Raw genomic sequence first — 16,924 nt, 5'->3', positions numbered from 1 at the left:
CCAGTAAAGAGATTTGATACTGCCATTGTTAATCTTAATGTCCTGGTGTGAACATGGCCAGGGTCCACCTTTCTCCTGCCATTACCAAGCTTAGCCAACAGGCTCTGTCTCGGGATATGAGATTGACATTTTAAAGTCAGTCTTCGATGCATCAGGCTTCTCAAACACACACATACCTCCATACTTCTGGAAACCTCGGTGTTAACACAGTATGACTTCTGATCTTATAAATGTTAAAGTGACTGAATAGCAACTATATGACCATTATAAATCACCCAGTCTGTCCCTGCAGCCTAGGGACTTCACCCTGACAGGTCCCCCCAAATGAGTCATCTGCAAATTACAATCTGACTCAAATACAACAGCTCCCAGTGAGTGTGGTTTCATTGGGATTTCCGGTTGGCATTATCTTTGCCAGGGAACTGGGAAAGTACATACTGCCTTACATTTTAAAAGAACTGATACAAAACAAATGATAGATTGGCATGCCTCTTGTGTCTATTCCCACCAGGTAATGGAATAATAGAACCACAATCACAGTCTTATCTACAAAAACAAACAAACAAACAAACAAAGCAAGTCTTCTGACCACACTGATTCTGACATCGTTGAGTGTGACCATCCTTTTAAGAGGCATTCCTAGCACAAACTGCGCGGAAGTTACTCATCCTGAGTCATTGCCATAAAAAGTTAAGAAGGCTGTAAAGAACACTAGTCCACAATTCCATGTCCCTTGTACCGTCTAACTGCATAGCTCCTTAGTTCAAATGACTGTGAAGCCAAGTTTCCCTTGTACCCCAAACAACTTGCAGTTACCCCACCAGAGCCTCACTCTCTTCCGAAGCAAGGACCGATGTGTTCTCAAGTCTCAGACAATTGTGCTCTCTGGTAAATGAATCATTCTCCAACTTCTAGCACAGTATGTGTAAGTGGCAATATCTCAACTACTAACTCAGCTAACTCATGCAAAAAAAAAGTGCGAGTCTGGAACTACTCTCTTCTGGTTGTTCATGTACACATGCAGCACACAGGTGTGGGTGCACATATGTGTGTGAGTGTTCAAGCACGTGCAGGGCTTTGTGTGCAGAGGCCAGAGGCCAATCTCCAGTGTTGTTTTTTAAGAGATGTCCACCTGGGGTTTGTTTGGCTGTTTTACGGTTCTTGAGACCAAAACAGGATATCTTGTTCATTAGCCTAGCAGGCTATACTGGCTGGCCAGGGCCCAGGAATCCAACTGTCTTATTAACCTCCGCGCAGTGCTGGGATAACATATGCATAATGCCACACTCCACATTATTGCATGAACTTGAGGGATCAGATTCATGCTCACCCTTGCATGGCAAGCATTTAGCTTCTCCGCAGACCTAAAGGGCTACCCATTTCTTACAATATAAAAACAAACAAAAAATAACAACAAAGCCTTATAATCCTATCTTTTTGTAATGCACCAGGGTGGCTAAATGCAGGAAAAGCATTTTGAAAAACATGGATAGAGCAAAAGGCAATTATCTTCATCATGACCAAATATTCCTCTCTTCTAATCATAGTTGGAATAGAACCGTAGCTAGTTGCATCTATTTCATCCTCGCAATGTGTCAGAAACAAACACTAAATTTCTTTCTTGTTTAATCTCACCAGAGAAATCTCACAAAACAAGCACTACTTCGTAGACAGTATTTTATCATTTTGAGCATCTATTTTCTCTCAATTCTTATAAAGTATCCTGGATGAATACTTCCACGGAGAAATTAGTTTTTCCACTAGAGCCCTATAAATACAGAATTTTTACAGAAAAATCATTATATTTTGCTCTCAGCACTTGGTCCTTCTCAAATAGTCTATAAGCTCCCAATGCCTGTTGCAATATGAAGGAGCAGCAACACAGGTAAAAACCAAAATTCAGGGCTGAGCGGATAAGAGTATCTAGTTTAGTTACCTGCAGCCACATTGGGCAATAAACAACTCCAGCAACCTGGGCACCTGATGCTCTCTTCTGGCCACCAAGGTCACCAGCACTCACTCACTCTCACGTGTATCCCTATGCACACATACACATGCACATACACATGCACACACACAAACATATACCCTCCTCAGGAGTCAGTCATCTCTCGTGCTTGCAATCCCAGCAGTTGGGAGGCAGAGGCAGAAAGATCAGGGGTCCAAAGTCATCTTTGGCAACGAAGCAAGTTTTAGATAACTTAGATTATTTTGAAACTCTGCCTTGAAACAAGCAAAAACTTTATCCAGTTCCACTTAACATTTATTACTCTTCAAGGAACACTAGCACCGTGGTGACATGGGAATGGAGTCACTAGAGTTAATTACCTACCTCAAGAACAAATTAATATAAAGAAATTGAGTAACGCCTATAAATGTTAATAACCCTAAAAATGCCTTTTTACTACAGGTTGAGTTCATAATGAGTATAAAAATGGTTAAGTTATATAGTGTATAAAAAAAGAATGTGTGTGCCATCAAATTACCTAAAATTAAGGACATAAAATTCTATGGAACTGGTCTGGAATAGATAGCCCACTCTATTGGAAAAAACACATAGAGCCAGAAAACAAATACCTACCCTGCCTACACAGCCCTGACTAGAGAGGACAAACTCGCCATGTTTGCCACAGAGGAGAAGCAGAAGAGGGTAATTAAGTAACAGTCGTCATTTCATACACATGTTGTTGTATCCTTACCTTAGTCAAAGCTTGTCCTAAAAGAGTCTCAAAAGCTTTCAAATTGAGATAGGGACCATTATAGCAGGGGTTATTCTGTGCTTTTCTTCCCAGCCAATACAAAGTTATCAAAACCTAAATGGAAAGAACAGGACCAGTGAGTTGGTAAGCAAGTACCAGTTCAATTGCAAGTGGATAAATCGCAATTCATAATATGTCACAGATGAGAAGCAGACTCTTAGCTGTATGGTACGGAATGTGGTCGTTTGAAATATAATTATTCGTGATATAGTTCATTGTTTCAAAATGGGTTCTCAGATCAAAAGGCCCAGAACTCAGTAGGCAATCATACACTCTGCCCCCAAAGAGGAGGGGTTAGTAAGGAGAGCACACAAGGGTTGGTGGTGGTACTCAGTAGAATGATCTCTTAGCATGTACGGAGCCCTGGGCTTAGTCCCCAGCATTACATGAAACTGGGTCTGGTGGTGCATACCTGGACCTCTCCATCACTTAGAAGGCGGGAGGACCAGAAGTTCAAAGGTCATGTGTATACATGAAAACTATGAGACCAGACTGGGCTACATGAGAATCTGTCTCAAAAAAAAAAAACAGATGAGTATAAACTACAAGTGAAACTCGGGGCTGGGGGTGATGGGGGGGTGTGAGGGTGAGTGAGAGAGAAAGAATACACACAGGTCCACAGGTGTGGACAACTTCTGGAAGCCGATTCCCATTTCCTAGCTTTGTTTTAAGGCAGGGACTCTCTAGTAGCTTGCTGCACCACTAAGTTTCTGGGCTTCTCTGTCTCTGACCCCCATCTTACACTAAGAGCACTGTGAATACACACACGCCACTGTATCCAGCTCTCTACACTGGTTCCAGGGATCCAAAGGCCACCAGGCTTGTACAAGAAGCTCTCTACTCACTGAGGACCATCTCCCTGGCCCACAAGTGAAACTTTTTATGTCAAGAAACACCTAAAGTCAATAATTCTCATTGCTTGATGACCATATTTTTAAATAGAGCTGTTACTTTTTTTAGATATTCTTTTACAATTATAGGATATTAAGGGCATGATGCCCGTCTGTACTGAATAACCACCCAGAGTTCTTAAGCAGTCAGTGTCTTCTTTTAATGTCTAATTTGATAATCCCCTGCTTGCCCCTCTGAAACTTATAAATTGAGTATGGTGTTACCAGATTAGAAATATAACAACCAGCTCTTGAAACTTAATCTTCCATTTTATACCAAAATCCAGTCTATGCAAAGTGTAACGATGCATTAATGCATGCTTTTGGACTCCAGCCGGTTGGTTTCTAGGTAAAATGTAATTAGAAAAGGTGACACAGCGTGTATTCTTAGATCTATTACGACTTTACAGAATATAAAGGAAAAGCTATTTATAACACTCCATTAAATACAGCTTACATTTTTCAGTCTCCTGTCAGTCTCTTCTTGCCTGTGAAGAAAAAGAACATATTGATTAAATAATATCCATGAACTTTAAATTATTAATTATAACTAAAATTCATTTTCATTATAAAATTCTATCAGTGTTAAAAGTCTCCCATATGTTCTGAAATCTTAGAGCACACAGCACAAGAATCTTCCCATAGCCATTGACTTAAATATTACAGTGAGTTTTCTATAAAAAGAAATCCTTTGCTCTTTTTCTTGTTTTACCCCCTGATAGTCCTGATGAATTGTTCAATTATCTTTAAATAATGTTTAAACCCACTCTGAAGGTTTTTAAGCAAAAAAAAAAAAAAAAATCAAAGCATGCATATGACAGGAAAACTGGACAGACACACACACATACCTGAAAGGAGAAAAATCAAACAAACAGCTTTGTATTGAGTTGTTTTTTTTTTTTCCCCTTCACCATCCATATCCAAGAAAACCTTTGGCAAACTGCTTAAGAATTCTGGCCTTGCAGATTACAGTTCTAAAAATGAGCCACAAACTAGGTGTGGGATCTGATGCCTTTAACCCCAACACTGAGGAGGCAGAGGCAGGCAGATCTCTGTGAGTTCAAGGCCACTAGGGCTAAGTGAGCTCTAGCCAGGACTACTTTGTAATACTCAGTTTCCAACCCGCCCCCCACACCCCGCAAAAAAACCCTATCATGAACTATGCACAGTTTCTATTACAGGCATGTAGGACATTTTTATTGGCCTGCAAAAGAGCATGATGTTTATAACAAAGTCAAAAGGAAACAGATACCACCTCAGTGTTGAAGAGACTTAATAATGTGTAGCAAAACAGAGGGGTCTCCCTCAAGTACTGAAGTAAGTATTGTCCATCATTGCTGACACAGGGTATCAATGAGAGCCACACTGTAGGAGCCTGACTAGGCCTCTAGGATGGCTTGTCAGCATGGCTTAAGTAGTAGAAGAAAAAAGACACACACACATTTGCTATCTACATGCATATGGAACATATTCCATACATCAAGCTGGTAATGTGCATTGCACATATTCATATAGAGAAGAAAAATGAGGTGAAGACAGACAATGGTTGATCTCAGCTTTCCAGCATCGACAACTCTTCTTTTTCACAGAACAAGCAAGACACAAAACGGACTTAATATCCAACTCCCACCCAGAAAAGCATTAAGAGGAAAATCTGTAAGTCCTCACATTGCGGGTGGAAACATCTGCTCCGTTCGCTCTGATCCCACTTGGTAGCAGCTACTTAAACTAAAGCCCACAGGCTGAAGCCCAGTAAAGCCAGTTCCAGGTTCAACCTAAGAACAGTTTTGTATGGTTTGTTTTTTGTTTTGTTTTTTTTTTAATCTGTTTGGTAAAAGTCATACTCAGGAGCCTTTTTATGTCCTTAGGGAATACCTACACAGAATGAACACCAGGTAGCCATGGGACTGAACAGCCTGTAACTTTATTCTAGGGTAGGGTTCGGGCTCACAAATGGTGAGAAAAGAAGAGTACAGGTAATATGGATAGCTTAATATAAAAGTACTGAAACAAGCAAAGAAGCATGGTTGGTACTCTTGGAGTAGAGCATGGGAGAGCCACAGCAGGGAGCAGGGCCTCTCTGAAGCTGAGAATTTGAATTCTGATCCAACTGGCTATCTAGGTATGTGTGTCTCCTAAGGAATCTTCGACCTGTACATTTAGCAGCTTGTGGGTCATTTCTTAAGATGGGTTCTGGGATGAAACTCAAAGCCTCCTGATTTCAGGGCAAGCACTTTATCATTTCCTGAGCCCTTGGGAGTTGATCTTTGAGGTAACATATATTTTTCTGTTTGGGTGCTATACTTCAAAAAAAAAAAGGAATCTGGAGAAACTTCACAGCTGCGCTGCTCAGGTTATAATTTATCTCATCAACTCAAAAGAAAATCATCTCGTGAAACTGAACAGAATTCTGTTTCGAGAATTGTTAAGTGGGGGACATCACTAGAAGTGGTTGTGAACTCGTGGCCAGTAATTCTAATGGCGACACTGCCGTATCACTTCACATAGTAAATTATCTAAAGTACAAAAGTACCATGAATGTGTAGTCTCACAGACATATGGGTCTCAAATGATCCCACTTTTATCAAAAGCATGCTTGGGTATCAGGAATCACAGAGCCCTTGTTAAAGCCCCACCTCCTTTCAATAGCTTGAAATAAATGTTTCCAGTCCTTCAGCCTCTGACTTTTTATAAATGATAAGCAAGGCAAGGCTATTCCGTAACAGATCCAATAGCAGTGACCTTGCTTTTTGGCCCTTCACTTCACATTCCTTTCTAAGTGTGAGCATTTTACAACGTGCTCCAGAACACAAAGACACAAGGGCCAGCCAAATGAGCTTCCTATCACTGAAACCCATAACGTCAGGAATTCACATGGCCCAAGATTGCTGGAGTAGAGTTCACCGTGACACACAGACACACACACCCCAGTGGATGAAGTCAGGAAACAGGCAGCTCCGGGGCTTGGGTGGCCACAGGGCACACCCCTGAGAGCTTTTCAATTAACCAGTAGAGAGAGGAAGCTCAAGGTAACAAGTCAAGTGCTTGCACAAGCCAAAGCTCAAAGTAAAAACTGCCCTTGATGAGTGGCCCCACCAGAACAAGTGTGCCCAGAACTGCGGTCACACAACACCATGGAGGAAACACTTTAGGACTGGATGTGGGTCCCATGGTCTCCATTTGGACCATCTATTTTCAAGGTTTCTATTTTATACTGATAGATGCAAGGCACACAATGTCCCCTACTTCAACAGATAAGAGGAAGCACAGGAAATGGGAACCCTAACTTGATCAAGACCAGTTCTCAGACTGTGGCCCAGGGAGGGAAAGGCTCTTGTGTCCACTCTTCCCTCAGAAGCCTCCTAATGACTTTCTATGCTGGACTCTGACATAAGCTGCAGCTAAGCCTAACACAGCACTCCCTAAGTTCCTCTTACTCTCTACTTAGCTTACACTTACCGCCATCTTCAGCCTGCATTTGTTTTTGTTTGAATCTAGACTTCATGTTAGGCAAGCAGTCTACCCCTTAGCCATATGCTCAATCCCTGGCTTGAGTATATGAATAGCTCTGTGTGGTGGTGTTCGCTGCCATCTCTAGTGCACCAATAAAGGGTCTGCCTACTTGGGGAGTGCATGAAAATATTTTCTGTGCCCAGCGGAATACAAGATACACAAACGTTCTCATTCACCGAATGTGTTGGTAGGACTCAACGCATTCAGTGAAAATGGAAAGTTTGGAAAGAAAAGTTGGCAAGAACTTTTCTTTTGCCAACTTGGAAAAGCAAGTTGGCAAGAAAAGGCCCAAAATGAACACCTAGGACATTCTTAATATTCATATGCTGTTGAAAAAATATTAAACTGCACTAGCTTATTTTTAATGTCTGTCCAATTTGAGTCCAACTGCACTGCTACCCACAGTTAGGATTGGGCGGGCAGAGGGTTTGGGGGGGCAGGGCAGTGAATACACCCAGGTGTACCCATTGGAAGCCAGAGAAGGGAATCTTTTACTACGGCTCTCAACCTCACTGTCTCAAGACAGGGTCTCCCACTGGAGCAAAAGCTCACTGTTTTGTGTGTAGTTTGCCAGGGAACTCTTGGGATCCAAACCTGCCTACTCTGATGCCATGCTCAGGTTATCATTTGGGGGCTTAGAACTCGAACTCAGATCCCGGTTCTCACAGAGCTGTCCTGAGCCACCTCCCCAGCCTCCACATTTCCTCTAACACTGAAGTAAAATGCAACTCTGTAAAACCATGCATCAAAACCTCCAAAGAGGGACAAAAACATATTTTTAAAAAAAAATGCCGTACTTTGCATGGTGATATCTGAAAGAAACATAGTCAAAGACTTCCTACTTATAATTTAAAAGGTTTTACTGTAAATTGGATAAAGTGGTAATATTCAGATAATATTTAAAAAATGGCTGTCTTAAGTATATGGCTACCCCTTATTTAATCCTTAAATATGCCCTAACTGTAGAAACCACATTAAGTAATCACAAAATAGTAAGCAGAGCAAACTATTCCATTGCGTTAGTTCTGGCATATCCTCTGCTGCCTGTGCCCAGCATGGACCTTCAAACTGGGCAGTCTGTGGGCTCACACGATCGTCATCAACTGACCCAAACAGCTACGTACTATATGTAGAAATTGGAAGCTGTGACACTCATCTTTTCTTTACTACAAACACAAGTCTGAATCAATCAAGAAGTAAACTTCAACTGGAGGACCAGGAAAAGAAAGGCCCACCCAGATCTCCACCGCTGCTGAAGAACTGATGTGAGGCCCTTCCAGGGCGAGCCATCTTGGCTCTGCAGGCACTTCCTGGATCTACTCTGTGTGTATCCTGACTCCTCCTCCACCATCTGCAGGAAATTGGGCTTGAAAACTCAGCTGCCCCCAAATCCTAGCCTAGGTGTTACTGAGATTCAAACTGCTTAAGCCCAGGCCAAGCAAGGAAATGAGACTTCATGGCTGTCTCCAATTATCATTATCCACCTCAACGGGCCTCTTGAGCCAGGGGTAGCTGCTGGAAGCCCGTCACTGATTCCCTTTCACAGAGTTCTTTCCCCTCAGGGAGACACATTTGAATGAGACACAATGTCCAATGCTCTTTTCCCATTATACTTCTTCCATCCGACGTCTTAGTATAGATAGCTTTAAACGAGGGTCAGAAGTTACTTCCAAAAGGAGGACACAACAAGGGGTGTGGCACCCTGGTACAATCATCATCTACAGAGATTCACTGGCACCATGCCAGCCCTCTCCACCCATCCTTAGACCATCAGAGCCCACCACCGCCTTTATGTTTTCTGAGATCCTCATCACTAGAGGAAGGGATGTCTATACAGCCCAAAAACAAACAAACAAAAAAAACAAAAAACAAAAACAAACAAACAAACCTGCTTTCATCATATCTGATAGCAGTTTAAGAACAAAATGTTAAAAGAAGAGATTATAATTTGCCAGTGTGTGCCAGCCAGCAGTCATCCACTGCTCTATCCAAAGTAACTCTGAAAATCTTTCAAAGAGCTCACTATGGGCCCACACACCACACACACCACAGCTTTGCTCCATAGCCTCAGGGACCAGGGAAAACTGGAGCCATCCCAACACGTGGTTTATCGGAGAATTACTCACAGGGCTGGCTAAGACAGCATCTGAGTGTGTGTGTGTATGTGTGTGTGTGTGTGTGTGTGTTGCCTCCCCTCACAGAGCTAGCCTGGCTGATCGAGGGCCAAGAGACAGGAGGAAATTACCTCAAGTCAGGCCTCCCCCGGCAACTGACACAGAATCCCACTGCTTCTGAATTGCTCTGTGACTCAGAACTCCTTTTTCCTTTGAGACACTGCCCATACCCACATGCTACCGAAAGGCCCCATCTGCCCTTGCTTCTACCCAACATCATAATTCTCTAAAGACATGACTCCTCCATTCTACAAAACCATCTCTTCTCCCCGGTTCTCAACCCCCATTTTTCAAGTCCAGCCTCAGTTACTCAAATGGTGCTCTAAATGTACCATTCCACAGGGAAACACGTCCCAAGACTCATATTGGAATTCCTCATGTTGAGGCAGAAGCTTAACACAGTAAAGCACCCAGCCTTGGACCAGAGAGCTCAGCAAAGAGGGAGTTTACTGCCCAGACTGTTGAACTCAATTTCATCCCTGAAATTCATTTGCTGGAAGAAGAGAAACAACTCCTATTGGTTTTCCTTCAACCTCTATAAGCAACATATGGAACACAAAGGCCCTTTCCCACTTACATAAATAAATATGTAGATAGATTAGATAGGGAGATGGGGGGAGGGAGGGAGAGAGGGAGAGATGATATATGTAGGTAGGAAGGTAGATAGATGAGAGAGAGATAGATGAGAGAGAGAGAGAGAGAGAGAAAGAGAGAGAGAGAGAATGAATTTTTTTTTTTAATTCTGGCCCCACCTACCACTACTCAAAGCCTCCAATCCAGGCCTCCTCTGTCAAAACAATAAGCACATCTGAATTCTTGAAGTTCCCCGAGGAGCTCAAGCGCAGCCCCACACCAGGTTCGGACTCCTCCCTGCTACCAGAATAAGTTTCCTTGGCTCGCTCTGCTCACAGAACAACTGCAGCAGATCAAATGATCATATCCCCAGGGTACTTCCCAGAGCAAAGCCAGGAAGCTTCCTGGAGCTCCAGCCTGGCTGGCCCTGCCCTGGGTGGCAGCAGCTGACCTGGGCGTTGCCTTTAGGGAAACTATGTTGATATCAGAGAAGCTGACCTCCCCAGATACTTGGTCCCTCTCCAAACCACCAAATCATCTCCACTTTCCAGCCACTGCTTCCATCACTGGACACCTGCTCGGAACTTTTAAAAGAGAAATTAATGAAAAGGAAGCAAGAAATGGGGCCCTGGATGCTGATGTTCACAGGAAGCCAAAAGAAGAAAAGGGCTGTGGACACTGTCCGGTTCAGATCTGCTAGCTGAGTGTGGAGTTGGGGTGGAGGCAGAGTGTGCTAGGAGACAGCAGGGCAAGTTAGAGCAGATGTCCATCTAATGACAGGACAGTGTGCTTTGGCCTGTTTTGTGTTGCTAGAACGGAGCACAGACTGGATCATTCATAAGTATAATTCTTAGAGTTCTGCAGGCTGAGAAGTCCAAGGTCCAGTGACCCATACCTGGTGATATGGAAAGTGAGAAAGAATGGCTAGAGAAAAGGAAGAGAAGAGGACCAAACAAGACCTTGCAGCAGGAACCACTCTCACTGTATCTAACCCGCCCCTCAATAACTGCATAACCAATCTACTCAGGATGCAGAGCCATGTCACCTTAAGCAGCAAAACTACTGCACTGAGGTTAAGTTCCCAACAGTTTGGGGGACACATTCAAACCACAATTACGTTATTTTTGCATGTGTGTGTGTGTGTGTGTGTGTGTGATGTAAATGTATAAGTGGATGTGGATATGTGTGTGTGGATGTGTCCATGTATGAATGGTACATATGTAAGCAGATGCATATGTGGATTTGTATAGTATGAGGGGGTGGAATATGCCTTTATGTATCTTTATATACACATATACACATATGTGTACACATATACATATAGATATATATATGTGTGTGTGTGTGATACATGTGGGTTTATGTGTATGCAAAGTGGATTTGTATATGCATATGAATGTGTGCATGCATGTAAGTATGTATGCGTGTTTATTACGTATTTTATTTGTTTATATATGTGTTATGTTTGTATATGTATATATGCTTGTGTGTTTTGTGTAATATATATGTTATAGATGCTACACATATATACATATATAAATGTATGTATGTATTGTGTCTATTAAAATGTATATACCTGCATGTATATGTTATATGTATACGCATGTGTGGGGTATATGTAAATGGTACATGCTTGTAAGTGCAGGAACATATGCAGCCTAGAGCAAGACCTCAAGTGTCTTCTTCAATAGCTCTGCCTTTCTGTCTTGAGACACTGCCTGACCCCAAAGCTCAGCCAGCTTTTTATCTAGTCTGGCTGGCCAGAGGGCTCCAGAATCTGCTTGTCTCTACCCCCTTAATACTGGGATTAGAGACATGTGCAGCCATACCTAGGTTTTTATCCCAGTGCCAGGGCTTCAAACTCAGTCCTCATGCTTGGAGAGCCAGTATTCTCACCAACCGAACCATCTCACTACCCCAGCATCAGTGCCACATATACCACAAGGCATCCATCTCCAAAAAGGGAGGAAAATGGAGAGATTCTGATCAACCCTGGAATATTATGGGACTTTTCAAGAAACACAAGTAAGAAAATTCCCAACACTAGGGTCTCAAAAGAAGGGGGCCGTTTTCCACTTCAAACGCCGTAATCCCATTAGGAACCTAGGACTCTATCGGTTGCAGCTCCTTTTCTATTAATGGAAGCTCTATTAATGGAAGCCAGTCCATCCATCCCATCATTTAAAATAGAACAAACGCTAGCACCTTCCACTGCGTCAAATGGAAGTGAGAACAAAGGAAGCTAGAGATGGATTCTTAGAACATTTCACTCAGTCTTCCCTCCTCTCAGAAAAGCAAACTGTGCTAAAGGAGAGTGGGTCCAGCTCCCCTTCCCTCCCTCCCACCTTCCGACTATAAATGAAGCTGCCTTTCTGCCGACAGCTCCCAGGGATGCAGAAGTTCTGTGACTCACTTGTCAGACCTACAGAACACAGCTCTCGCTGTTCAGTGTGGAACCTCAAGAATGGCGCCAGGAAAATACCACCACCACTGGACCCACATAATTAGTGAGCAAATACCTAAGTCTAATATCTATACTTACATATGTGACGAAAACAAAACTTTTGGAAATTGAACAGTCTCTCCCTAACGACATGAGGCTAATTCCAATCATGTATGACTAAGTACCTTCCTTTAAAAATAACTTATTAAATTTCACATCCCTCCCACATAACATAAAACAGCTTTTATTTAAAGGGGAAGTAGGGAGAAAAAGCAAGTATTCAAAGGACCCAAATACACAATAATGTCACTTAACACAAATGAAGAATGCTATTTCAGGAACCGAGGTGGGTTTGGTTCAAATCAATGAACTGAAGATCATGTAACTCTTTTCTTCTATTCTATAAGCTTGCTAAGAAATAAAAGCAAGTCCACAGTTGGGACTAAATACCATCAAGTGGCGAACAGAAAGAACACAGCATAACTGCCAAACACAGATTGGAAACAATTGTGTGTGATCTGTTTATTAAATAGTTAGGGCACAACTGTATACACTGCTCAGAGAGAACAGAAGGTCAATCATCCACCCTACAAAGACCTACATCTTTTCTCCTGTCCCTACCAATACAAGGTAGCTATAGTTCTGGAGACAGTGCGTATGAGGTTACATGTGATCCAATGGTCAAGTCATTTATCAGGTAAAACCAAAACATTGTAGATCACAGGCAGCAATTAAGTAAGATGCTCCAGGCAGAGCTCTCCGGCAGGGATTTCATTTGGGGAAGTTGCCAATGCACAGATGAAAACCTAAGTTCCATGACTGAAAGACATCACCTGAAAAGCAAGTATTCCCAGAGGAGAGTCCCAGAGGTTGAGCCCTAAACACAGAAGGGTTACAAAGCAGGAAACTCAGGTCAAGCACAGGAGGGAGGACCACCCAGAGATAATGGCACTTCCTACGGCAAACAAGGAAGTACAGCCACGACACTCCTGAGAGTTAGACAGGGGGTCTGAGCATCAACTAGTGCGTTCTTGTCCCTCGTATCATAAAACACACCCAAACACAGTTACTAAACCACTAAGAGCACTTCCTTGACAAAGGGAGATGCACAGGGTCAAATATCGCCTCCAATGGTATCCTTATCAAGCCATTCTTCATTTCGAGATGCAGCACACTGGAACACTGAACCTTCGCTCTGAAGGGTGTGTATCTCTCCAGCCCTGAGACCGTGCTCAAAGTCATGTCTATAATATGGTTGGAATTCAACCGCAGTACAATAAATACACGGCATTTAATCACGAAGCTTATGGTAGTTGATTGGCAATCATGTGCCAACTGACACACTTCAACTCAATAATTGTGTGTCATGGAACAAGAAACTGGCATCATCCTAACAAGACTTCAGGGCGGAAAAAAAAAAGAAAAAGGAAAGAAAATTAGAAAAGTATTGAATATTCACAAAATTAAAATTTTGAGAAAGTCTGAACCAAGAGAGCTGTGTCCTTTTTATTTTGAATTTTTCACCATTTAAATGCTTGGCATCATTATTAGTTTTAATGAGTCATTTTCCAGCTCTGAGCTCAGAATGATACCTTTATTGAGCATTTTTATATTGTTCTGTCTTGCTCTCTCATTTAATCCACTTCAAGCTTAATTAGAAATTAAGACCCAGATTCCAAAAGTTAAAGTAACCTTTCCAAATCCAAACAACTCTTAGTTGTGATGTGAGTCCCAGACTGCCTCAAAAGACTTTGCCTCATAGTCACAAATGCCTTCCTTCTACTGTAGCTTTTAAAAAAATAATGATAATTTAAAAAAAAAAAAAACACTTTCTTCCTAATCCTAGAAAGAACACTATCATATCCTAATCTATTGCTGTCTATACTTCCTCTCCGGAGCCTACTGAGGTCAACAGTCATGTCCTGCCTGAATCTGTCTTCCACACAGAGAAGGCGGAGGCTCCTTTAGCCCCTCACTCTGTTATGTGGCATGAGGAGCTCATCTGAGCTTTCTGCTGATGGAAAGTTACCAAAGGTCTTCTCAAAAGACTCATAAGTAAAGGAAATAGCACGATAATTATTAGCCAGAGAAAAATGCAACCACGAAGCGTTTCCTGCCCCTTACAGCTACCGGGCCCTAAATGTGGACTCGGAATAAGAGAGCGTAGACATCTTTAAACACAAAGAGAAGCCGGGTGTGGCTCTGTGCGGGAGAGCTCGGCTAGCAAGTACAAGGCAATTTATCCTCAGCACCACAGAAGACAAAATTAGATCATAAAAGTGTGCGAGGGTAAATGGAAATACCACTTAGCTTCTAAAAGATCAATTTTTCAGACTGGAGACATGGCTCAGTGGTTTAGAACACTGGCTGCTCTTCCAGAGAGCCCATGTTTAATTCCATGAGCCCCTGTGGCATCTTACAACTATTTGCAACTCCAGTTCCAGGGGATTCTGACTTTTAATATGTTCCATGTGACACAAACCTCATATAATCAAAGTAGCACATACCAAACCATTCCTGTAACATGTTCTGAACTCTCTGTATTTACTTAACAAATTATTCTTCCTTGCCTACAAGCAAGACTTTGCTTGAAAATTTGGTATCTAGGCCAAGGAGATGCCTCAGCAGGTTAAGTGTGTTTGCCATGCAAGACTGATGACCTAAGTCCAGTCCCTGGACTCCATCTAAGAGGTAGAATGCTTTGACATACATCTGTAATGTCTACACCCCTGCTGTGCATCAAGAAGCCTAGACAGAAGCTAGCCAAAAGCACACAGCGGAGCTGCAGAACAGAGGCCCAGATAGGACATAGCTGGAGCCAAGAACTGACCTCTGACCCCAACAAATATTCAAGTGAAAACTATGAACCTCCCCTAAAAGATCTCTAGTCTTCATGTTTTATGTAGTAAGTTACTTCTGTCCTCTACGCCTGCCCTTTGTAAGCTTCCCATTAGTGCATACAGGAATAAGCAAAAACTGTACTTCCCATGATTTCATTTGTGCTAGGGGTAGGTAAAACAACGTAATAATTTTAGAGCAATGCTGGTTTTTCAGCCTCAGCAATACTAATATTATGAATCTCATAATTCTTTGTGAGACAGAAAATATCTGGTGCAATGCACGATATAAAAGATCACCCTTGCCTCTATCCCTTGGGTAAAAAGTTCTTTACTTCTGGATCATCAGAAATGTATCCAGATAGGATCAAGAGTTCCCTGGGGCCAAAGTTATCTGTGGATTTTTGATTTATAGAATTAAAGAATTCAACTAATATCTCTAATCAAAAGCAACCTGTTAGGGGTAGGGGCGGGGCTTCCTAGGGACTAAAATTTATTGAAGGGTCATTTGATGCCTGCAACTTGGAACAGGATATTACATGCATGAGCGAGGCAAAAAACAGCCAGGAATATATACCAGAAGACGTAATGGAAAACATACTGTCAGATGGAAGGATGAGCCCGGGGCTGAAGGGATGGCGCAGTGATTAAGAATGCTTCGGATTCTTGCAGAGGGACTGGGGCTCAGTTTCCCATACCCACACTGGGCAGCTCACTACCATCTATAACTTCATTCTGGGATCTCACTGACTTCTTCTGGCCTCTGCAGGCACTTGCATGCACACAGGCTCACATACACACATATAGATGAAAATAAAGTCTCCAGGGTGGTAGATGTAAAGATCCACTTTAGTGCCTAGATTTCAACAGCTACTTCTAAATATATTACCCACTAAAGCTGAATTACAAAGTCAGAAAAGGCAGGCACTCAACACTGGAAACCTTACTGAAGTTTACCTGCCTCGCATTTAAGAGGGTAGGAAACAATGCCTCTGATCTTCCATTTCTGTTACAATGATATTGTGATACATTCCTGGGAAATCTAACGAACCTAAGTAGACCTCCAATTAAGCCTTAGTGCCTAGTGCACACAATCTAGATCCTATTTAGCATGTGCTCCACAATGGATAGATATTGTCAAATACACCTGTACATAAAGTATACTACATCAGAATAATCCATGTCATACCACTACAAACAGTACCTTAGTAGGAAAGACACTCCATTATAACTATTTGTTCCCCATTCACAATTTAAATATTGGTAACTGATAGAGTAAGGTGTTTGAGCAAGTAATGGAACCTCCCCCATTTTATTATCCAGCATTTCCCGTGAGTTTCAAGCTCTTAGATTCCAGGTAGGGCTCTCTTCCACTCAGATCTGATTTGTTCATTTGCTCTGCTGCTCTCTGATTATAAGAAGCAGTAAATCAACACCTCCATCTTACTGCCCCACTCCCAAGGAGAGAGAATATCTTGTGTATTGTCTGGATGAATCACTTGTCAATTAAAAACATCTATAGCCTATAGGAAAGGATAGAATAGAAGGCAGAACACCTGATAGGCTGGAAAAATTCTGGGATAGAGTCGGGTGTGGGAGGAGTCCTTGGGGAAGATTTGAGGAGGACAGGTGCGTGGTACATGAGCAGAAGTAACCAGCCACATGGCAGAATGCAGGTTAGTATAAGTGGGTTATCAGAGATTGACCTAGGTATTTGTAAACATATCTTAAGTGT

The 16,924-nt window shown here is 42.3% G+C and overlaps 1 protein-coding gene across 19 annotated transcripts in view; it reads right to left on the bottom strand.

The window, feature by feature from the left end:
- Lmo7 (LIM domain 7) overlaps positions 1 to 16,924 on the bottom strand; it is a 202,100-nt gene that overhangs the window by 56,266 nt on the left and 128,910 nt on the right. For all 19 annotated transcript variants that reach the window (XM_029541827.1, XM_021203121.2, XM_029541820.1 and 16 more), the window contains 2 exons: positions 4,107 to 4,137; positions 2,700 to 2,813 (listed from right to left, as the gene is read on the bottom strand). In XM_029541827.1, the coding sequence (XP_029397687.1) occupies positions 2,700 to 2,813; positions 4,107 to 4,137 (145 nt within the window). The remainder of the gene's footprint in view (positions 1 to 2,699; positions 2,814 to 4,106; positions 4,138 to 16,924) is intronic.

Source organism: Mus pahari, chromosome 8 (genome assembly GCF_900095145.1).
Source record: "Mus pahari chromosome 8, PAHARI_EIJ_v1.1, whole genome shotgun sequence".
NCBI classification, from domain to species: domain Eukaryota; kingdom Metazoa; phylum Chordata; class Mammalia; order Rodentia; family Muridae; genus Mus; species Mus pahari.
The sequence above is the reverse complement of the archived record's forward strand: the minus strand, read 5'-3'. Positions and strand labels throughout refer to the sequence as shown.